The sequence below is a fragment of the Nipponia nippon genome, unplaced genomic scaffold, assembly GCF_047370975.1.
Source record: "Nipponia nippon isolate SJK-2023a ecotype South Korea unplaced genomic scaffold, ASM4737097v1 scaffold_3, whole genome shotgun sequence".
NCBI lineage: Eukaryota > Metazoa > Chordata > Aves > Pelecaniformes > Threskiornithidae > Nipponia > Nipponia nippon.
The window spans coordinates 43,584,866-43,610,136 of record NW_028262347.1 but is presented as its reverse complement, the minus strand read 5'-3'; the positions used below and the strand labels follow the sequence as shown (position 1 = coordinate 43,610,136).

Genomic DNA, 25,271 nt, shown 5'->3' with positions numbered 1-25,271 from the left:
GCTAAATATGTATGACAGAACTTTGAAACTGCAGCACAAAGAAAAACTATCAGTACTTTTCTGCCACTATAGCATATTACTCTAAAGTACTATGCTGATAAATGTCTTTCCATTCCTGACACAATACAGCACTGATTTATCTAGATTTAATACAGTTTTCTTCCTTTAGCTCATTTATCTGGCTAAAGTTTTACACACTCAGGTACTGCAGGTTAAATCCCTGGTCCATCCCAATTGCAACCAGAACACATCAATGCCTCCAGGCCACGTCTGGATTTCCACAATCTGGGGACAAATGGAAATCAATGAAATGCTTCTTATAATTGAGAGCAACTCAAAGGGTTCTTGAGCGACCATTTGCCTACACATAGCAGCTGGCAAGAGCTGAAGCATGAAGCTCAGGGAGCCACACCACCTCTGCTGAGCTCTCAGGTCACTCTGAGCTGTCAGCAGCATTGCAGGGATACTAAGGGCTCTCTCTGCACCTGGCCAACATCCCCTGCAATAAAAGGGCTGATCATATTCCTCTAAAAAAAGTCATAGCATCCATGCCAAAACCCAACACAGCAGAAATACTTGCCTTTTTTTTCTATCAACAGCCTATACCATCATTTCAGAGTATCCCAGCTGGGTTGGATGAGGACGTTGCATGGTCTTATTTTGCTGGCATACTAACCAGAGCCAGAGGGCAGCCACGCAGGCGTGCACATTGTACTTGTCATGGTACCTAACTCTTGAGAACAGTGGTCTCTCCTCAGTATCCTTTTGATATCTTTTATGCACAGTTTCAGCAGTCTCTTTAGAAGAACTTCAGGTGTTAGGAGACATATGATAATTCTCCTTCGGTACATAATTAGTAACATGGTTTGCATTTTCTTCATGATGAAGTCCTTTCTTTGCTGTGTCTCTGGAAGCTTCCTGCTCTGGGTTCAGCCCAGCCAACAGGTCACTTTCTGACTGCCCTTTTAACGTATACTGCTTTTAATGAACTGCTTAGGAAAGTACTAAATCATTTTGAGTACTCTCTTGCCAACTGTAAAGTAAATTTAGAGTGTTCTAACACAATCCTTTTCAGGAAGTTTTTAATGGCAAACACAGTATTGCATGTAGGGTATGCACTGGAGACCCACAAGAAAGCAGGCATCATGGGGGGCCCAGTGTAGGAGCTGTTCTATCTTTTTCATTGGGGCCAAGTATTAAAATGCACATAATAAATGTTAGGATGATTAAATATATTACAGACCCACAATATTCTCATGAGACTTGCAGCAAAAATACATACACATCTTCTAAAATGGTAGTGTTCAACATACTGGTGTTTATTCTCCTATCAGGAATAGAAAAAGACAGAGAAGAAGAATAAGATTCATGTCTAACTGAGTTTCCTTAAAAAGTGAAGGCTTTCTGTGACATGTACATTAATCCACAAATTTCTCCTGAGGGAATTCTCCAGGGTCAAATGAAAAGAGAAAGTAATTTGCTAGATCTACAACTTAAGCACCCAGCTCTTGAATCTGGTCATGTACAATTCAGGAAGACCTGACAACACCTTTGGCATAATCTCTACATTATAGCACACTTTTGCAAACAATATTTTGGAAAAACATTCAAAGATAAAATAGAAGACAATTCACTGTGGAAGATTCAGTTGTTTTAAGATCACTCAGGTGTATTTCTGTTTGCCTAAAAGATGAATAGTAAACATGTAAAAATTTAACACTGTCCTCTGAAAATCTAGTTTTATTTACAGTTTTGTGACCTCCATAGTTCAAGCCATCCTGAAATTATCAGATTGCTTACAGTCCTCATTCTTTTAATCGAAAGGTCCTTATTTATTTTTCCTAAATTTTCCCATTTTTCTTTAGACCATACTTATTTCCTGATATCTGCGCTCAGGTTTTCAAATACAAATCCTATAAAACCAAGTGTGAGATACTTAAGCTGGGTTCACTCTTCCTAGGATTTATGTTGGGTTTTTATCCCAGCTTCTCCTTGCAAAACGCAACTGAGATACCAGGAACAAAACATAAAACTGTTACTCAAACAAGACAAGGTGTTTCCCAGAAACTGGTAGCATGAACAGCAGAATTTCCTAAGACATTAACTTGGAGTCTTGATTAGTCTCCTCCCAAACAGATGAATTATTTCACATAAAAATGACAACACCGTCCTTTTTTCTCTGCTATATTATACGAATGACTCTTAGCATGGCACTGATAATTAATCCTCATTTTTAAGACACTGGTCTAAAACATCACAGCTGCCAGAGAGGGGAAAAAAGATGACTTCATATCCTGTGTGTATTTTCCTTGAGCATGGGACTGATGGGAGGCAGCTTTGGTTGTCCATGTAGTATAGGGCAGCCACTAGATTGTTTTATACCATAACTAGCAAATTTTACAGGGGTTCTTTTAAAGGTTTAAGTGAATATCTGGACATATGTCATTATGATTTTTCCTCTAGGGATACTCACTATATGGGTGTTGGGGAGGGAACAGGGCAAGAGGCTGGAAAGCAGGAAACACCCTTCAAAACCAGCTTTATTAGGAGTAGAAGGATCCTTTCTAGAAGGATCATCCACAAGAAAATTCTGAGCTCCCTTTAAGTTAGAGTATATTTATAAGAAGCTGCAGCTGATGATCAGTTCTTAATGCTACTTAGGATATATTATCAAGATAGAAATTTCTTTCAAAAACTGTGATCTACCAAAAAATAAAGAATAAACTATATTTTAGTTTTTTCAACTTTAAAAAGTTAAAATGTTGACAGCAATTTGGCATCCTAATAATTACCTATGGCAAGGCCACAAATGAACCCAGAAATGCACTTCTTGGAAGAGAAGCTCAAAGACCTTATTCCTTTGGCAATTCAATACTTAGTGAAATGAACTTGGTACTTGCGTTTCACTGCCACTTTTATGGAGAAAGGACAACAGCTAATATTTTCAGAGTGGGGCATGGTGGAGAAGATGCTTGCAGCTTTGAGACAGCAAATATCACATCATTCAGTTTCCCCTTGTAGCAGAGCCATGGCTAGTGAAAGAAATGGAGCTCCTGTCAAGGAAATAGTTATGGCTCCCTGAGTAAGCGCTAGTCAAACCCACTACAGACTGAGGACCAATACTGCACGTAGCATTGCTGACCAGCTACCTTCAGTATTTATTGCCTTTGTGCTGAGTTGTACCAAATAGCTGCAGTACATCCAAGAATCTGACAAAATATCACCAAAGCAGCAATCCCAAATTAATAAACTGTCTATCATAAATTTTCTGTGATGTAGGCTGTTCTTACTGCCCACATTGGAAATCTGCAGAAACCGAGTTGGAGTTCTTGGGGCTCACTTACCACTACTCAGCAATTCAGGGGCACACTGGAATGACACTCATACACACAAGCCCAGTCTTAAAATTTCCCACATTGCCAATTCAATAGAATCATTAAAAAAAAAAAAAAAGACAAGTAATTTTATGGAAAATAGCTTAAGTAGTTTAAGGAAAGCTATTGAAAATCTAGTTAGAACATAGCTTTCACAATTTATCTGGAAGGCTCTAAATTATCATTGTCAACATACTTTATTTTTAATACACAAAAAATATTTTTCCTACACGCTTTTCCATTGAGTTTATCCAGTTTATATTCAGTCGTTTCTCAAGAGTATTGCTGTATCATTAATTTAAATTATTAAAGAGAGAGAAAGAGAGATGTACAAACAGGGGATCATACATTTCTTTCTATCCTGAACAAAGGGAAAATACTTGTAAAATAGAGCCAGTTCAGTTATTTTTTTATGCATCAAAAGATTTGGGTCATATGCGGCACACTAAGGCAATTATATTCATGGAGGGGAAGGATTTTAACTCAAAGAGAAACAAGAATAATTCTTTAACCTCAAAGAAACATGCTGAATTCTCTTGCAATAACTTTGCTGTACAGAAACTGGTTTTCCTAAAATGGAGCCCTTCTAATATCCCTTGGTAGGTAATTCCTTCCACTAAGGGACTACCCCTGAATGACAGTATGTCATGTCACGCTGTGGCTGATGTAACTACATAGAAGCTTGTCACTTCACTGCAGTGCTCCACTAGAATATCTTTTGTTTAAAATGAAAAAAAAGCAGCTTTTTTTTTACAAAAAATTCTTCAAAACAGGTGTGTTTCATCTTAAAATAAACCAAAAGCTAGCTGTCTGGCTATGTTCCTGGTATAGTCAACAGAAAGGGATAAGAGCATCCAGATGGTGGTTCATGAGTCATGACAATTATACACCTTTATTGATCACTTGCCTCTCATAAAGCATTACATGTCCTCTAGTCACCCCAGACACAGACCACTCATTAAATTTTGTCTATTTTTGGTATTTGAAACTGGCAATAAATATCTTATTAAAAGGTCTAGGCTTGATTTAAAAAAATGAAGATAAGTACAGCCTACCTTTATTCCTCATGTCTTGTTCCTAAAGTTCACAATCTTAGTAATAAAATTATGTGTGCATTTCTAGTTTGAATGTCAGATTTTCAGATTTTAGGCAATGGCTTTCAATATTAATCTGTTCATTAATGAACAGTCAGAAGATATGTAATACGTAACTTAGTGTTTTCTGTCTTTGTAGTCTCTTTTCCAGAAACTGGTTTAAATCCTATCTGTTTGAAATATCTTAATTTCACTTTTAAGTCAGTACACTGAGTCTGATCAAAAATTGTAGGATATTATAATATAAAAGACTCTAGCTGATATCAATAAGATTTATTTCTAGATAAAACACTTTGAGGAATGACAAACACCTGTTCTTTCAATTGTTGTACTTCCCAGGGCAATGCAATTATTTCCAACACTACACATGCTTTTAAACTGCAGTAAAGCAATTTTTGCTTTCATGAATTTACCTACACAGCAGTTAATAGGGTTAGCAGCCATTTTACATTCTATTCTGCAGTATGAAACTGATCTAGAGAGTAATGCTTCCAAAAGGAGTGTAAGAGAAGGTTTAGCACATTGGAAATTAAAGCTAATGCACACAGGTAACAGATTAAGAGCTTATTTGGTCAGGTAAATTGTGATTAGGCAAAGCTACTTTTTACATTTCATTCAAATAATGTATTTTAGATTATTCAATCCACTAAGCAGGTTTGAATTATAACTATACGGTGTCCTTTTGTAAAAAACGTCTTCTGTAAAATGCATTGAGGGTTCCACTCTTTAAGTTTACACATCTGATCCTGCTTAAATTGTTATGACAATCTTTTGTTTACAAAGGAAATCTTTGAAGACTTAGTATTTTAGCAATTAGATACAGATGAGATTAGTGCTGTAACTTCAAAAGAAAACAAACTGCAAGCACATTGCTGCAGCAAACATTTCCCTGTGCGGAGCTGAGGTTGTCACAAGGGGCTCCGGAGGGGCAGGAAGCCTTCATAACAGCGCTCGGAGAACAGATTGAAGAAGGAGGATCATCTTTTCCTCTCTCCATCAAAAGAAGACTCAGAGGTGACATAGTTAAGATTTATAAGTAAAATGTTGATGCAAGCAAACGGAGGGATTTTTTTTCAAAGAGAAAGGTTAACACATGTTGCGCTCCACAGCGAGCGTCCCGCAGCGAGGGGTATTCTCTGCACTGGCTGGCAGTTTTTCTGCCACGCTGTATCCTTCCCAGCTTTCCCCTCATGTTCTCTCCTTTTCAACGCTGTCTTTAGCCAGCCTACAGAATTGAAAGTCCATTTCTTTTTCTGGAAAATAAAAGGCTTCTGTGTTTTTTAACCTGCACAGCTTTAGATATATCTTTCTTTTAATTTTATCTAATCATAGATAACCCATGACCAGCTTTCGGCTGGATTCTGGCTATCTTTTTTAGCCACTAATGATGAAGTTACCTTGCAATGCAATTGCCAGTCCAAAATGTATTGAACATCACTGCTTTCCTGCAATGCCAGGACAGAGAGCACTACTGTTTTGCTCTAAGATCAGCACATTGCAAGGGAAAGGGTCAAAACCTCGCAATTTTCCTCTTTTGCATTGTAAGCAGCCCTACAGCTCAAGCAGCAAACGTTCACTTGCACCCTTAAGATGCTAAGCTTAATTTAAATTTATTCTTCCTTTCACCTCCCTGTTTTGTCCACCTGCCAACTAGGAGGAAGAGCAGGTGTACAAAACAACAGAAAGTAGCTGTAAGACCACATCATTTTACCCCTTTCTCATTACCTCTTGTGGGTACATAAAAGTGCACCATGATGTGGCTCTCCATTTTTTTCCTCTTTCCCAGCATTTTAGAGGTCTGCTGAAGCTGCCAAATCAAAATGATCTTTAAAGTGAACTGATACTTAATAAATCCAAGGCAAAGGTTTTTTTACTGTTACAAATTAATTACTTTCTATGAAAGTGTTAACTGGAACATTCTTATAATTCATATGTTTTGTTTGCCAAGCATGTGAACCAAGAACTACCTCAATCTGGTAAGTAGCTATTATAAAACCAGTTCTTTAATAAATGACTTAAGTAAGAAACAAGAATATTTTACTCCACAAGGAAGCAGGTCTCTCTGAGGCAATTTAGAACAAAAGACAACTTAGTGATCACAAGCCGCTGCATCTCCAATACTAAATTATCAAAATCACATTTTTTATATTGTTTCATGAAGCATCTGTCTAAAATACACCGTGTTCGTTAATGTTAGAACTGTAATCTCAATTGCACCTATGCTATTGCAAATTTCAATATCGGTTTTTTTTTAATAGCCATGCAGGAGAATAAAATTACAATATTTTTTTCCTCCAGCCATCAAACAAATCAAGACATTTTGAAGAACTTTATATGTTTCTTGACTTCAGGACTCAAATATGTACCATGCAGGAGATTCAAGTTCTTTAATTTTATATTCGAGCCTGGGGTATTTTGGTTAACGATTTAAACCTTGCTACCCATGTTTTGTTCTAACACAAAGGAGGCAGTACATTAGTCTTTGCTGATAACAATGAAGTACAGTAGTGGACCAAAATGATGATGCTGCTGAAACTGTAAACTACGTCTTAGGTAGTTGCTATTAAAAACATTGATACTCTCTTCAGAAGTAGACTACAATCAAAATAAACCATCTGCATTTTTCCTGAAGGGAAGTATTAGCAATCTGTTAACATACGATAAAGTCCAACCTCATTTAAAATAATTTTAAAGTCTCGAAACCAAAATTCGAGATAAGCAGAAATAAAGAATGCAAATAGACTGCATGACATTAATACCTAGCTCCACACCATCCGCTTTGAAAGAGCAGATTTGTGAGAACACTAAATGCATCAGCTGTAAACAGCCAGCCTTCAGTTTAATGACCTTACAGCGAACTATATGCTCAGCTCATTTAGCATCACATCAGAATATGTAATTCGTTTCCATTCCTTGCAAAAGTTTAAAAACTTATTTCCATGAATTCCTTTTTCATATAAACTGAAATTAGTTGATATTGTCCCTCTTTATGTCATTTGACAAAAAATGAAAAAGGAAAAACTTCATTTGTCATTCATTTCACAAAATCACTTGCAGCTCGGTCTTGTTTTAATGTAAACATCTGCCATGCACTGCTCTTGCCTTTTCTGAATGCCATTTCTTTATGTAAGCTGGGTGCAAAGAAATGTGTCTGCAGACATGATGCTGCAGGATCATGACAGTTTAACATACTAATGACAGCATGCTAACAATGCAGTTTGTTTATGTCACTGATATTAATAACGTATCCGAACCTAAAAACTCACACAGCTGTTAAATGTTTCCATGTTTTGGTTTGTGGTTCTATGGGCAATTTCTACAGATATTTAAAGCAACTAAGGAAAGAGACAACCTCACAAATTTAGATCAAAGTCCAGTTGCTCTGCTTATTGTCCAAATCCTTACTTTAGAAATCATGACCAGAAACAAAGTCATACTCAATTCAAATACCATTCTTTCTAAATTAATAATGCGGTATAAAATTTGAATATCACTGAAAAATTTATTTTTCATTATGCCTTTGAAAATAAGCTATTTATCCTCAAAGGATCCTGAATACTTAACAACATAATGAGCCAAAAAAACAGGAGTGTTCCTTTTGACACAATTATTCTGCCTTTCATGCAAGGATACACACATATTTATGCTTTAGGTACTTAAATATAGCATCTTTAGTTTGCAGAAAAAAATAAAACCCGAGATACACGTCGAAATAGCTACTTCTAAGGAGTAACTTTCTTGATAGCCTAACAGATGCCACAATGAGGAAAGATTTACACCAGAGATTATGAAAATGCAGGATCATTTGAGAATAATAAAAGTAAATGGAGGGAAATGTTAACAGCAACAGCTATGAGAAGAAATTATGGAAGATTAAAAGTATAGAAGAGAGCAACAATAGTAAAAACAGTTTAAAATTTAAATTGCTTCACAAGAGAGATTCTTTAATTACGGTTTCTGGAGATATTTGAGCAATAACTGCAAAAACAGTGAGGTAGAGATATTTATAATTATTTCAGTATCCTAAGAACCTACTAATCCTGTAAAATCACAGACAGGAAAATAATAGCAGATCACATGATTGGATGAACCATGATGACTTTAAGGTCTCTAATGATTTTTTTAGGTTGTGCACAGAATAGCAATCACAGGCATACTTAGCGGTGAAGGCAGATGCAAAGGTATAGGAAGTTTCCCTACACAGCACAGTTGATCTGTAGCAAAACTCAGTTTTGCCCAAGAAAGTCTTAGACAGCAAGAAGCAGGCATATCTACTTTATGTTTTGTTATTTCATATCAGTGGGATGAATGTTTGTATTATTGCCATAGATACTGGTACCCAGAGTTGGACACAGCTGAAATACTGGGAGACAGAGGAAAGGGTAGAGGGCTGAATGCGTGCACACGGTGAATATCACTAATACTGTGCTATATACAATTCCTTTAACTATCCATAGTAAATCCCACTCTGCTACCAGAAGCAGCAAAGTGAACAGGTAATAGTGGCAACATGGCAGAACAGTGATCTCATCAACACCAAACTGCAGGCACACGTGGCAGAAAGCACAGTACTAGTGCAGTGCTGAAAAAGGCATTATGCAGAAGCATCTGGATAGAAAAGCAATACATAAAGTATGCTTGTCCACTGGACAACATCCCAAAAGGTTAAATTCCAAATGACATCAGCAATTTCAATGTGCTGCCAAAACTTCACAGCATGAGAACAGGCATTGTATTCTATTAGGATTTTAAGTTACTGTTCATGATGTCTCTCAGCTTTTCTGATGCTACCAACCCTATGAAACAGGGCTCCCAGTTCAATACCCCTCTGAACTCTGGAAAAGTTCCTTTTCCAAAAGTACAATATTCCAACTCAAGGCTCATCTACTCAGACAGACACCAGAAGAAGACTTATAGTCATTCATGCAGGAAGTTAGTTAATAAACGACAGGCAAAATCTGGAATTATTTTATTATAATTATAATTAATAATGTATTATGGTGATTATGGTTTGGCTGAGAACAAACAGGCCAGCCTGAGCTAGTGTGAGATAACTGCCAAATCTTCTGCACATGTGACAGATGGTGGAAGCATTTTAAAGACTCCCTGTGCACAAGAACTCCGTGTAACGGGGGCTCCGATTCAATGCAACAGCAAAATAGCTGAAGTGGGTCATGAGAAAAGCACACTAAGCAGCACAGGCTACCTTTAAAGCTTTGGGTTTCATCTGAAGAAAAGGTGTAAAAAAAAAAAGAAGAGTGCATTCAAGGAATGCGAGGGGAAAGCGGTTGCACAATTTATGTTGACTGTTGACTGATGAAAGTGAAGGAAACTGTGGCTTTTGATACAGTGCACTAAATTCAGCAGGTACAGAGGGTGGAAGGACAATGGTTGAACTCAGTGGAGCTATATCCCCTTCTAAAAGGGCTAGTTTAAACTTTCCTAACAGTTTTTATGGACAACACAGGGTGGTTTGGAAACACTGCAACTTACTTTTCAATAAACCCTATTCTTCCCAAGAACATAATTCATTTTGTGTGCTTATGTCCAATCTCTTTTGGCTCATCTTACTTTGAAAAGGGTTTTGAACTCCAAGAATGTTCCTCAAATACTCCCTCTAAGAGCCCCAGAAGGCAAGTGCTAGAGTGCAGAGGAGGAAGACAGAACAGTAAATGAAAAGTAATATCATACAACTGAGAACTCTCCCAGCCACATCCCAAGTTACACCCGCTGCAGAGAATCCATCTTCCTCTCTAATTAATTTCTTATGGTATCTGAAGCAAGGCAAATTGCAAGGAATAGGCATTTATAGACCAAAAAAAGAGTCCAAATTAGAAAAAAAATCACAAAAAGAATGATACAACTGTTGACATCTGATGCTGCCAGTGTCCCTTCAGCCTTTCATTGAACCATTACAATTCTTTCCCTAGAACAAGCAAATATGCTGTGCTCCTTTCTACACCAATGTGCTTTCCAGAACAGTATGCAATCAATGCTTCAGCCTTGGCTTATGTTGCATGCATGAATTTAACTTTTTATGAAGTTGTTCAATGAGCAATTTAATATTATTATTTGGATGAGCTCTCTCAGGCTAGGTTTTCACATGGAGATCCTTCAGCCCCTTGCTTTTTGGCAAGAAATGGAGATGCAGGTGCTATCTGAAACCAATTTAGAGTGGAATCAAACTGGGAACCTGATTGCCTTTTTACACCAGTTCCATGCCCTTAATTTCAATGAATTATTCCTGATTCCTGATTTATCCATTAAATGAGAATCAGTCTGAAAGTATACATTTCCCAGAAATGACATTACCCTTAGAGATATCATCAGCTCACCTATCTGAAGAATAATGTAGTGCCAGCTCACAAAAAGAAAAAGTTTTAAAATATAAGCAGACACTGTAATTTAGGTTGTCAGAGAAAACCCAAGTTCAGTTTTCATGAAGAACATGGCATGGCTGTCAGCAAAAGTTGCGGGCTCTAGTGATGGACAGAATACTGAAACTTCTCTCCTGGCTGCTAACGTAAACCAGATATTTGCAGCATATAATTTATTTTCTGCCTGTACAGAGATGCCAGCAGAGCCCTTTACAACAGAAAGGCCAGGGCAAATCATGCCAATTATGAAAAAGGCTTATACTAATGATACCGTAGAGAAAACGCATACGTCCTTCGCATATCTGCAGGGATGATAGAGAGAAGAATAATTCTCTTTCATGGAAATTCACCATACCAGTGGCAAGGCATACCTTGAAGCCTTGACACAAACCCTATTATTTTTTTGTTCAGAGTAGAAAAAATAAGATCTAAAATGCTTTTTCCATCTGATTTCATACCATAAATGTGACACACATTGTTGAAGATCAGCATAAACAATTCTGTGTGTGTGTGTTTGACGTAATACAGGTTGTTTGTGACCTATTTTGGCAAGCATATGTTTTGTTAACATCAGAACTCATAAAAATATTTAATTTTTTCCACTTCCTAAACACCTTTTTGCTGCTTCAAGAAACAGTATATACTTATACACAAAAAAACCACGTCAACAAAGCATGATTAAAGTTGTAAAAATCAAGCATTGAAAGGTCAGAAAACGCCAGAATTGCCTGAACATCCATAATTAAAATCCCTCATGCCTGTGCATTACAATAAAGTTCTTAATTACATGATAGCATATAGTATGTTCCATGACACCCTGTTTAGAGGGTCCAGCAGAGCACAGGAGTCCAGCTTTCATTCTTTGTGTAAGGGAAAGCAGTCATTGCAGGGTAAATCCGACTTCCATCTGTAGCCTTTAAGCTCAAAAATTACTTTGGGGCTTGCTCATGCAGTTTGCTAATGTCAAGAGCAGTTTGGAAATGCACAGTGAAGATGGAATAGATTGAAATTTTAGTCATTGAGATCAAATACATCTTTCCTGAACAGACGTGAATTTCATTTTTTTAAATGCCTTGTATCTTGCATAAAATTGGTCAATTTTTCACTCAAGACCCAAAATAATCTGACAAATTTGAAGTCCCTGCTCCACAACCTGGCAAGTGATAGACTCAGAGATGAAAGACTCAGAAACAGCAGAGTAGTTTTTAGCACAACATTTTTAGCCAGTCTGACAAAGTTGTATAAACAAACCAAACAGATTTATGTACTGGGAAATGCTGGACAATCTTATTAATTGAGAACTGATGATAGCCTCCCTGTGGTGTCACATGCAAAACATGTATGTACCTGCACACTATATAGAACAAATTAACACATACATTACTAAATAACACTTCAAAGCAAAACAAACACAAAGTGTTCGAGTGGTATCTAGAGTTTGAGGAATACTAAAAAAAAATTTTAAATCCCTTAATTTGGACCTCTTTTTTCCAGGGAAAATGTGCGTGGTTTGAAACCTGGGTGTGAATATTGCATAGTGGGAAGAGCTCTAATAACTTCACTCCCAGGTGAAAAAAAGATATAGAGACATACAAAAAACGTGGGCGCTAGCGAGATTCTCTGTCTTTAATTACATGACTCCCAGCCTCTAAATTTTCCACCCTCTCTCCCACTTTGAGCTTGAGGTTCTCATTCTCACATACAGAGCTCCATAAAAGTCCCTCCTGCCCACATCTCATTTCTCATTTTCTCCTTCTGTTACTGCCTGAGTTCTATCCAAATTATTTTCTTAAACGCCTACTGTACACTTTCTCTGATCTTTTCATCACATCAATGCTTGTGTTCCAAAGAACCGAGCTGTGTTCATTTGGGTTGCTATCAGAGGCTTTTTCTGCAAGGTCAACAAATGTTAATATGTCAACTAAAGCAACCTTCTTTTTTAAGTAACTGTTTCTCTAGATGAAAATTATCTTCTTTATCCTGATGCATTGCATGCACTGTTTCACTAATGCAGACTATCCTTGACTTGTGTCACAGGCATATTTTCACCAGAAGACTGTGAAAAGTAAAAATTATATCATACCTAGGTTAATATCCTAGAGCTTCTTCAAGAAAAACCAGAGCCACTCCATGAACCTTTTCTCTTTTCCTGATTAAATAATTTTTTTTTCCTTAAAGGAAACTTGATTTTAAAAAGATGGGACTGAAATCAACCCCCTAAAACTGAAGACTGCCAAATTTCACAGCTGCTTCTTATCTCTATAATGGTCTGACCAAAATCTCAGAGCTGACAGCTCTAAGTTCTGCAAAAGTTGGGGTATGAATTTTTATTTCTCAGACACGGATACAAGCCACCAATATAAATCTACTTTAAGCTCAAGGAAAAGAAACAGAAAACACTTGCCTAATCTGCAGAAGTACTAATGGGAACATGGTTTTTTGCTCACACTCATATATACAGATATAGGGGCAGGATAGCATTGTTTCTTTTTTCACATTGCATAGACAATGGGATATAACCCCACTTCTTGCGTCCCACTGCTCACAGGTACTGCCACCTTCTGACACTGGTAGAGGCCAAAACGGGTGGAGAAGACCAGGGTTCTGGTTCCAGCCAACTCCAAAGGCCTGTTCTGACCCACATCATCAGGCACACGCAAGCTCTCTGCTGCCTAAAGACTGTGTGCATTGTCCCTATGCTCGTCAATTGACAAGGCAACCTGTAAAAGTCATGTCCCATTTCAGAGATTCAAGATTGCAAGTAAGGTCTGTGCTTCTTAATATTTTCTCTGACATCTTCAACAATAAATTCTTCCCAAGACCCGTCCCCATGTGAGAAATTTGCTTTTTCCCTATCTGTTGTGGTATTTGGTGTATGGTGTGCTCAGAAACCTAGCAGTCTCAGAAGCTTGCTTTCGCTTGCTATTCCTTATGAACAAAATGGTGATATATTAGCAGGTACGAAGGATAAAAAATATCTGTAAGCTCAGATAGCTTTTTACTTAGCAAAGCGCTGTTACCTGTCTGCATCCACAGTCACATCATGAACCCCTCTTTGAATGACGTCTCGAGATGCAGCTAGGTCTGGTATTCGGTTCAGACTTCTTGTATATAGGTTGAGTCCACCATCTGTCATGTACCTGAAAATAAATGTGTGGTCAATCGGTGCGAAATGCAGCCATCTGGCAACGATGTTTCACTCTAAAGTTAATGGACTGTGGAATTCAAATGTTTAAGTTACAGGCTGTCCTATTAGATGGTAGACTTATACTAAATATTCTCACTTTGTGTGCCCAGTGCAGGGAGATCAGATACATGTCTATTTTCTAGGACCATTTGTCTTTTTCTGTGATGGCTTACAGGCCAACCTGTTTTATTAAAATATATTTGGATTGAACTCAACTACCTTCAAAATTTTAAGTACATTTTAAGTACTGCAGTTTTGTCAAATAATAGCAGAAGATGCAAGAAGCATAACTCCAGTTAAAAAAGAAAAAGAAGGAAAAAATCAGTATTATCCATCTAAATGGGAACAGAAATTGAGAATCCCAAATCCGTAGTCCCTGCTGGGATGCAATCATTCAGATATGAAAGAGAGATCCACTGAAGCCCTTACAATGACATTTAAGAATCTGTTTCTTTCTGTGTTCCTTTAGCTTGATTCCTACCACTTCACATTATAATGAATGACTAATGAATGGAACAGTGAGTATAGTGCTGCTTACTCACTAGAGAACCATTAAAAGTTTCTGAATTTCAAGCAGCAGCAATAATTTCTGGAATGCCTACCTACACTTTAATATCTCTCTGAGAGGTCTTGGTGCTTATAACTGAGCAGTACCACAAGCCTGTCCTATTCTCAAGACCTGTCCATTATTTTCTCAAAGGACCTTACATTAAACTGTCTTCCCTCTTAGGCTCTTGTTTTTTACATTTCACTCTTGTAGTTTTTGGTAACTGTGGTATAGCAACCTAGTACAGAGTTTGCACAAATTTATTTGTGAAGTACCATGCACTGGTATGGCACTTAACACAGAAGTATACAGACACAGAAAAAAAATTTATATACCTCAGTGAACCTGCTCAAGATAAACTTACAGGCTTACTGTAGTCCCAATGCTAGGATGATGGCTAAAACGATCTACTGGAGTTCACTCCCGATTCAGACAATCTTTAACACAAGTTCTCCTTGAGCCGTGAAATGGTGCCACTCAAATCCGTCTTTCAGTTGAAGCATGTGTCCAAGTACACAAACAATTAACTTTAATAACTCTACACAGACTCGCAGGCACAAGCCAAGGCACACACACACACCGCCGGTGCTCCAGATGTTCTGTTGGCCCTCTCCCTGCAGTTCCTTCTGGGAGCTGATTTAATTGAAATCAACTGTCCCAGAGACCGCGGGGCTAATACAGCAGCCCGGGAGCACCAGCCTCCACCCACACGCTTCGGGGTGGGTGAGCTGGTGCAGGCTTTGAGACCAAAGCTGCGGTAGGGTAGCACTGTGCGACAGCTACAGTTCGAGACGGCATCGTGTCCTGGATGGCAATCTGGATGAGGGCAACCTCAAGTGCATTAAAACACAAAGGCTTGGTGTGCTTATTTTCAACTAAACTCTGAGGCATTTTACGCACTGGTAAGATTTGGCCAGCAAGGGATTTCTGAAACCCTGGTATCTGGAGTTTGCAGAAGGTAACTTCACATTTGTTTTCAAAGGTAAATTAACAGTCACACTTACACACTAGATTTATCCTTTTATTAAAGACAAAATTTAGCCTTTTTGACACATTATTTAGCTAGGGGTGAATTATGCAGTAGGTTCCAAGGCTCTGGAATTGCATATTAAATTTAGCTGTGGTTTGAATGCAATCCAGTCTATACGGATTTTTTCCTGTATAAGTAAGGCCTGAATGGAGACACTTAACAAGTGCAACAGGCCTTCCTCGCCCTAATTTCTAATTACTGCTGCATTCCTGTCCCCAAGTGTTTAAAGTAATTAAACTGAAAATGGAAGAGGCATAAAGGAGATAAGACTTTACATGCCTCAGTGAATCCTGAAATTTCAGAGCTTATTAACTTGTTTTTAACATTTACCACACCTAAAAATGTTAACTGAGCACATTGCAACTTACTGTCGATTGAGTCATCCTTATTACAGATGCAAAGAAAAGTCACACAAAATGACTATATTCATTCTCTAATGTGATAAGCTAATTAATACAACTCATTAGGCACTGCAAAGGATTCCCCTATCTTTAAAAAAAAAACAAACAACCAAAACCCATGCATCCATCAAAGGCAGTATTTATATTTCCTTTATGATAAAAGGTCTTCAGACGTTAAAGTATTACATTTTCCATATGTCTTTTCTCTGTTCTAGCACACATGAATATGGCATCCTACTTGACAGCCACTAATGCTATGCTGTGGACAACCTTGTCAGCAGTGCTCCATTCACAGATCACTGAAGCAGGGCACCAGGGAGACAGAGGAATATGCTTTCTTTATAGTTATGCTTTTTCTAGAGGTCTATCTTTGGATGGTGCTTGAGGTGAGACTCTACTCTAGAGAGAGCTTTGATCACAGACTTACATTTGCCCTTAGGAACGTAGCATATCCAATTTCATCAGCCACCATTCTCTACTCATAGCTATACTTAAAACTAAAAGATTACATTGACAGCAAGAGTCCTAAATTTATACAGAGCAAAGTAGTGTGGTGAGACATAGCCATGTACTTTATGGGACTTCTGTTCAAACCAATGTTGCCTCAGCCACTAAGCAGCCTTGAGAGGCCAACAACAGCACTGAACAGTAATTTAAGTAGGAGTAAAACAGTAATGTGGCTTTTTTTGTTCAACAATTCTTTAGAAGTTTGAAACACAGAGAATGCAGTACCCCAAAGTCAATCAACTGATTCAGCAAACAAAACCAAAAATAATTGCCATTCTTCTTCCTGGGTATGCTAGGTTACTATTCTTTTATGAAAAGATATTCCTATGGCTTAGATGATATGCACAGTTGAAAAACTGCAATAAAGGCCTATCACACAGACTATACTAGACAATACCTGAAGCGGAAACAGAGAAAAGTCAGTGCTGTCAGCAACTGCTTTTCATCAGCTGCATCCAACACCATATCTACTATCTCAAATAAAACATAAAAACACCAAAACAAGACCTGTCCCAGAGCAAGCAGTGCAAAATGATGGTTTACCAGATATCTAAGAAATTCCTATAAGTAATAAGAAGTACCTGTGCTCTTATCAAAGTTCATAGCAAAGTCATGTTGATGTTAAAGGAGAAGAACTGAATTTGAAGGCAGGTGAGAACATCACTGGCAGCTTAGGGGCTTTTTTTTTTGTTTTGTTTTTTTTATATGTGTATTTTTATGTGGCAACCACAATGCAGCTTCCACTTGTGTGCCAGAATTTGTTAGAAAAATCCTATTAAATCTGCCAATCTTGCATTATCTCAAATGGGGAAAAAGTGCTACTTACCCACTATTGATGTCATCAGTTCTGAGGCTTTTCCCAAGAATGTCCCCATCGCTCATGTAGCCACCAACGTCAACTTCAGAGGACATGTCCAAATCACCACTTCCCTTCTCACTCATGTCGATCTGTGAGATATTTCCAAGGCGAGAAACAGCTGCTCGGCGAAGTGGGGTGGTGTACATGAATCGAGAAGGGTCTGTGTGTATGAAGCGACTTGTGCTGCTGCGAGGATAACCAGCACCCAAGGATGGGGCATCTCCTGCCTGCAGCCGAGGACTGGCCTGCCCTAGCCTCCAAGTCACTGGGGTGGACCGGCTTGTCAAGCTTGGTATGCTTCTCCCATTCACCTCAGTTGTCACAGTGCTGTCAAAAGTTGTCTCCAATGTGCTACCAAACAAAATGGAGAGGTCAGTGAACTGTGCTTTCTCTGTTCCTGAGAAACAAGGAAAAGCAAAGGCTGGAAGAATATATATTTTTTTAAAAAAGTTCTGTGTGTGTGTGTGTGTGTTTCTCCGTGTGCACATGTGTTTGTGTAAACAATAATCTCTACTTATAAAATAACCTAAAATAAATTTTATAGGCTTCTAAGTAGATGCATACGAAACAATAACCATCTTTGTGAACGATTGTATAAGACACTTTGACAGTAAAGTATATTAAAGTCACATTTGAGTTGTTGAGGCAGTCTAGCAAGCAGTATGGTTAGTTTCATAGTTAATTTTCCCTTGCAAGTCTCTAATTCATTCAGCAACTAGTAATACTCTCCTACGGTCCAAATTTTTAGCAGTCTACACAAAACCAGTATACCTGTGGCTTATCTGGGTCCCTCTAAGGCTGGACATAGTTTCTTCCAAATTCTGTCTCAGGTCTGCTATATTCTTTACAGTTCTCATTCTTCTTGTTTCAGGGTCTTCCCCTGGAAGAAAACATCAAAACCAGCATAAATTTTAGTGCACACAAGCATGTAAGGTTGAATAAAGTGCACACGTATACACAGCTGAGAATACACACATATGATTGTAAACAGGTCTGTTCCTTTAATCTTTTAAAAAATGAAACCTCATTCTTTCAGTAATAAAACACACATACACTTTTAAATAACATGTGGTATGTAAAAAACCCACCGAAAAGAGTCCTGGTGAAGTATCCCTGTTAGGGCCCAAAGCTATTAATGAAACTCAGATTTACAGTGTTGGGATTTTTATCTGCTGTAATCAAGGCACGATGCAGCCCCAGACCACTTGATACATTACACAGCCCCTTTTTCCTCCTTGACATTTTACATGACTTGGTAGGAAACAAAGCCACAGTAAATCCATGTCTGGAAAGAATTGGGATGACTGTTACAACAACTCTTCAGTATGCACTTAACATCCAGACTATTTCAAAGTACTCTTTAAGTCAGGCACTTAATAAGGCATCTTTCCTGAACTGTAATGGTTTCCTGAAGGGGAAGATTATTCTTCATATGGGATAAAAAAAATATTCTTCTTGGGATAAAAATCTGAACACTCTAAGCACATGCGTCATTTATACAATTACGCATTTTAACAGCCTGCAGGGATCCTTTGTGAAAAGCTAGTCTGTTATCTTGAATAGTGAAGCCAGCAGAACTTCACCTGGAACATCCTGAATAATGCTTACTTCACACAATTAAAAAAAAAAGAAGGAAAAAAAAAGTTATATATCGCGTTACAAAAGAAAAACATAATAAGCCTCAAAGCAACATCCAAAAGTTATATATGAAGAAACAAAAATGCATGTTTTCTAGCACATTCATATATCAAGGAATTTTAGTTCATTTTTCTTTTGGAGAACAAGAGGATTTCAAAATAAAACCTGTGACAAAAATCACAGAGTTGTTCAAGGCTAGCGTTCTCCTTCTGGCTGTGACCTATATCTGTTGCTTGAAAGAAGGTTGGCAAGAATCATCATTAATATAGTTACGTGTACAATGCTGAATGTGAAGTGCAAATAATTTCTTTTTGACTCTATCAGTGATAAATTTCATGTCATACCTCACCTTGTTAAGTTAATTTTCCTCCTCATTCTGGAAATGCTATAATAAAGAATGATATTGTGCAACCACTAAAATTATTTCTAATATTTAACTCTGGATTTCAGCATTCTCATCCAGAACAAGCTTTTGATCTAATTTTGGAATCCTCATGACATTGAGAAACTGTTTCATCTTTGAATACATCTACCAGGAGGTAGCCTGGTGAACTCAATATCATACAAAAGTCAAGATCAGAAATGCAAGTAGAGCCAAAATACCATATAGCACTACGATTTTTCAGATTTGTGAAATGTAAAATATAGGTGCAGATATACATCTTCAAGTTGCTGTATTTCTCATTCTGTTGCCACCTTTCCTCCTCCCAGATTTGCATGTGAGTTTATACACGATAACAAATTCGACAATGGTGATATCTTTGAGGAAAAGCATGGTGTGCCATCTAAGTGAGAAAACAGGTAGGAGATGTTTGAGAAGGAGGGAAAAGAAAAAAAAAAAGTGTTCTTTGCAGAGTAGATAAAATGGGGAAAAAGGAAGGAGGAGATCTTAATGCAGAGCTTGCAAGAAAAGTTGCATAGGACAGAGAACTGGGAAATACTCAACATGGGGCCGGAAGCAATGAAAATTTTGTATTTAACAAAGCATTCTGGAAAAGCAAAGCAAAAGAAAAAAGTCCTACAGGAAGAAATTTAGGTAAAGTAAAAAGATCTCAACACAACATCTCTTCAAAGGCATGGGAAAAAGGTTGACTTGCAGCGGAACTACAAGTATGGGTTTAACATTGGTTTACAAAAAGCATTGGGTTAGCATGTGCAGTGACATTTATTTCAAATATAAGGGAGAATCTGCAGAAGCAAACTATATTTGAACAATGGTTCAGTTAAGCTCCTTAATTGTGAATTTTGACTAAAGGATGAAGCCTTTGAGCTCATCGACAAACTGAATTGCTACTGTACCCTGTTCTGCAGCCCAGGTCCTATCACCCAAACACTCTGCAGGCAGATAAGAAAAATCCCAACTCCTGACATTAAATGGAAATAAATTATTCCATATACAATCCACATACCCTTTATTTCTTCCCTGATAGGCAAATGATGCATGGTACTAGCCAATGTACCCTGCAGTTGTGGCTCAACGTCAAGCTAGCTTTGATAGCAATGCCAGTTTGAGGTTTTCCCATCTATGTCTTCTGTCCTCTTTGCTGCAGCCAAACAGTCCTTCAGGAACTGCTGTTTGCTTGTTTGTTTTATCACTCCAAAGAAATTCTTCAGTGGTTTAATGATCCATCAGTCCATAAACCTCTGGGTTGGCACCATGGAACTGACAGTGGGGTCAACATCCAGACAGGGTGGAGACAAGAAGTGGGGATACAGGCACAGCACTGCTCCCAAACTCTCCATCTTCTCAAGCCATACCCCGAGGTATGTCCATTCACAAAATTTTGTTCCATAAAATAAACTACCTGTGTGCATTTTTACATTTAATACCTTGCAGGAGGCAAACGTTCACACTCAGATCAAAATTACCACAACTACTCTTGTGTTTCAAGCTAGATGTGTTCAATCAAGCACCTTGCTGATCAATGTACCCATGGATCCCACATACTGTTTGCAGGGTTTCCTGCATCATCCTGGAGATTCCCATGAAGCAAAAGGGCTCATGCCAAGGCAAAGCTGGAGGCCATTAAGTCCTGTTAGATTGAACCTACTGTTGAAAGCTCAGACAGTTCCCAGGCAGACTGTCCATGCCTGCGTCCAGGCAGTTGCCTACAGTGCACTCAGTTCCTCCCTGTCGCTGCCCTTTGCTTTCCCCCTTCAGCCAAATGCACTCAAATTTACTTCCAGGATCACATTATATTCCTACCATGATACCTATATGGGGGAGACCCAGGACCTGTTACCTGCCCTGCTTCAAACCAGGGGTGAAACAGTAGCTTGTGGGTATAAGACAATTTTCTGTTACGCACAGAAAGACAAATTCCAGGGTGTACACAGGCAGAATTAAAGGCAAAGCAATACTTTACCTTTATATTTATTTGAGGAATTGAATATAATTCATATTTGCAGTGACTTTGCCCTTTCCTCCCTTGTTTATCCTTGTCAGTTGTCCTTTGCTGTATGTTAACACTGCAAATTCTTGCAGTAAAAATGACAGAACTGTCTTTTTTAATATATATTGTAGACTAAATAGCATAACAAAGCCTTAAGGTATAATTGTAATACAAAAAAAAAGGTACGTATATATGGCAAACTGCCAAAATATATTTTTACAGAGAAGAATATTTTACTTTCAGACAAATTATACCATAAAAAGTGGTGTTATTCTATCTTGGAAAGGTGAAAAGTTTGAGGTCTAATCTCCTTTGATCTCTCAGTGATAAAAGGGGTAACTTCAAAATCTTTCCACCATTTTTTTCTAAAAGAGATACAACTGGAGTTTTATGATCTTAAAATACTATATAGTATTACATACAAAATCCTCATAACTGTAACTATTAAGTGTTTTAAAAATAATTGTTCTTTTTTCTTTACATCCTGTTCTTAAGGCCGTATCAATGGACTCATGCTGTACCATGGATAAACAAGTCAGAAAGTACAAACAGTTGAACATGATGCTTGAGAAATTTTCTGCACTGAGTGCAAGATCCTCAGACCTAACTTGCATCTGACATTACCTACATTTTCAGGACAGCACTGTGGTTCCCCATCTACATCAAGCCTCCTTCTCTACAGAGGACCATAAGGATGGTGAATATGTATTTTTTTCTGAAAGCTGGCTACATCGTGCCTGCTAGAAGAGATGCTATGGTGCTTATTGCAGCAGGATTGGGACACACTGTATGGGTTCAAAGGGAGCCCAGACTCCCCCAGGCACCTTGTTGCCTATTACTATGGCCTACTGCCATTGTAAAGTCTATCCATATTTGCATGACCTAACATATCAGAAATTCTCCCTGGCTTATTATCTCAAGGGATTCTGGTTTGTAGGCTGAAGAAAAGCCATTCTATTTCATATGTGAAGAGACTGGGATAAGAAAGTCTAAAACCAGGGTACCCTGAAACTTTCTGGCAAAATTCTGTTCCTCTTACAAGAAAGTCTGATGTAAATATTTTACTGACACCATGAAATATAATCTGCTCAAATCACTTGTAGCTTCATTATTTATGCTAAACATGAATATTCCAAAAGATTTTCCCCAGATTCTTGCCTATAAGCAGTGCACCTTTACAGGTTCTCTCACTAAATTTATAGAGAACACATTAATTTCTTCCATTGTGTGAGATACGTACACAGAAGAGCAAAATAAACATTTTACAGAAATCACCAATCACCTAGGTTAAACTTTTACATTCACATTTCTGAAGCTTACCCATAATTGCACATTTAATAATACTGTTCATAATCATTTCAGTACTTCCGCACATGTAATTACAGCCCAAAGCAGATAAATAAGAGAATAATAATTCCATTAATTGTCTGATTTTCATGAAAGGATTTAAAAATAATAAGCAACTCCCCAAAGAATTGTCCACTCTTAGATATTAACTCCATCCACAAATGAAAGTACCAGTATTACTCTGGAGATAGGGAAACTGAGGCTCACAAGAGAACAGGGATTTGCTCAGTCACATGCACCTAAAGAGGAGCGGTGACATGTGGAGAACTCAGCTTCCTTTGCTACAAGCCTCTAATCTCTAGAAGAGGCCCCTTTGTGCATACTGGTACAGTCTAACAACAAAAAGGTATGCATAAAAAGAGAACACTTGTTTCTTTGTTATTTTGAGATGATAGCTTTTTACATTACATACACAGCAAAAATTTTATCCTGAATGTTTAAACACAATCAGGGCTAACATATCCACCAGCAAAGAACCTCCAGGCTAGACACATGCTACATAACCTTGGAAAAGCAAGCAGTCACTTCAACCATTTGACTGGCTGAAGAACAAAGCTTTGGAAATGAACACTTTGAGCACTCTTATAAAGGGCTGAGAGATGAAAAGTAAAGCCAGTAACACAGAAGCCTTTTGAAGCACCTGTGGCTGTGGACTTCAAATGCTCACTGGCATGTACTGATATCACTAAACTGGTTATTTAAACTAAACTGAACTGCTGGCACTCACAATTCCATGTATATGGATGAAATTATTAATGGGGGGAAGAGGGAAGCAATACTGGAGGGACAGTTTGTAGCTAGGCCGAGACATTTTCTATCTAAACCAAAGCTTGGATTCAAGATTTCAATTTTAAATTCACGAGAACAAATGTCATTAAAATTAAATTATTTATGAGTAAACTAATAGCCCTTAAATGTTTCACCTTATTTTTTCAAACAGCTAAGCAAACTATGCTCAATTATTCACAGGCTGTTGCTGCTCATACACCCATCAAAAGTGATTTAGGCATTTGTCTTTATTTCCTACAGTTTTTAGAGTTAAGAGTAAGCAAATAAGGAAGAAATGTCTAGACCCTATTTTTACATACTATTGTACATAAACCCAGTTCTGTCTCATGAAATCATTGTCAAGATCAAAAATCTGCTCCATGCAGATATGTGCTAACATTTGGTTCTCCTCCTGCCCTTCCTGATTTCAAGCCAAAGTTAACTTACCTAAAATATCAGTATAAAGGACCTGTTCTAGGTCCCCCAGCATTGTTATTATGACATCTTCATCCAGATGTGCAGTCCCTTCACGCAAGCAGCCTTCCTCCTCCTCCTCTGCCCAGTTCCTGCTGGGGAAATGGGATGTGCAGGATGCATTTTCATCATCTGATTTTCCCCTTTCCTTATTGTCAGTCTCGAAACCTTCACCTGTACAGCGGTCTCCCAACCTCCTGGACGTCCTGCTTTCAGCAGGTGCTATCGCCTGAAACGCTTGGGGCGTGGAGAGGCTGGGGTGGCAGAGAGAGTGCACCGACTGCGAGAGTGCCTTGGAAAGGGAGCCTCTGCTCCCAGCTTCTGCCTCCTGCTGATGGTAACTCTGGCTGGACTTGGAGGCGTTTCCAAACCAGTTCTCCCTGTATGAGTATCGCCTCTTCTCCCCTTCGCTGATGAGCGTGAGATTGGTTAGCGACTTCTGCTTCTGAAGACGAACACACCCTCTTCTAACCTCCGTGCCTTTAAACACTGACAGTTCAGCAGATCGCTGCATCTTTCTGGCTGGGGCTTCACCTCAGTTTGATTTCATATTTCTGAGATGGACAGCTGTTCAATTCTTTGGAAAGGTCTGGTGCGTGATCCCTCCAGCACCGCATGCTGCACATCCCAGGTAGCACATACTTGCACTTGCAATGAAAAGCACAGCTCAAACATGCAGTGTACGTACTGTAAATGACTAGACAGGCACAGTCATTTTCTTTAAAATTATGCTGCTGTCTCTGCTAAGCCACTTCTCTCCCGTCACATTAATCTGCAGTACTTACAGTCATTTTCACTTGGATTTCTCTCAAGCAGAAGAGAGTTGATCAAACACTCTGCTCCAGCACAGAAGTAATCCCAAAAGCCAACTGTGTTTTCCCCTCTCCATCCAATCACCGGTCTCATCGGAGTGGTGGGCCTGCATCTCTGTCTACAGCTGCTGCCTTCTGAAATCCAAAGTAGGCACAAGTGCTGTCTTGGGCTTCCCCCCCCGCCTCTCACCAGATCATGACTGATCCCAGTGCACGGCTCTTCACTTTAGATGGGCTGACACAGAACTGCAAGTACAGCCTCCACGTCAGAGCTCAATAAAGAGCCCAAATTAACCACTGAAGCAAAGCTCTGCACAAGCCTCCTTACATTTTAGTATTCAACCTGCATTCCCAGATATATGACTCTTCTCTGCTACTGCAGTGAATGCTGCTGGCTGCCATGGCAGCAAACATCCTGGTGAATTAAACCGGAGACGCAGAAGCCTCTGCCCAGTTCACAGTG

At 38.5% G+C, this 25,271-nt stretch overlaps 1 protein-coding gene across 15 annotated transcripts in view; it reads right to left on the bottom strand.

Moving 5' to 3' along the window:
- NAV3 (neuron navigator 3) overlaps positions 1–25,271 on the bottom strand; it is a 554,479-nt gene that overhangs the window by 92,965 nt on the left and 436,243 nt on the right. For 14 of the 15 annotated variants that reach the window (XM_087765091.1, XM_087765093.1, XM_087765082.1 and 11 more), the window contains 3 exons: positions 18,148–18,256; positions 17,344–17,727; positions 13,866–13,985 (listed from right to left, as the gene is read on the bottom strand). In XM_087765091.1, coding sequence (XP_087621217.1) covers positions 13,866–13,985; positions 17,344–17,727; positions 18,148–18,256 — 613 coding nt within the window. Of the gene's footprint in view, positions 1–13,865; positions 13,986–17,343; positions 17,728–18,147; positions 18,257–23,969; positions 24,888–25,271 lie in introns of those variants that run through there. The other variant, XM_087765097.1, reaches the window with a different exon arrangement.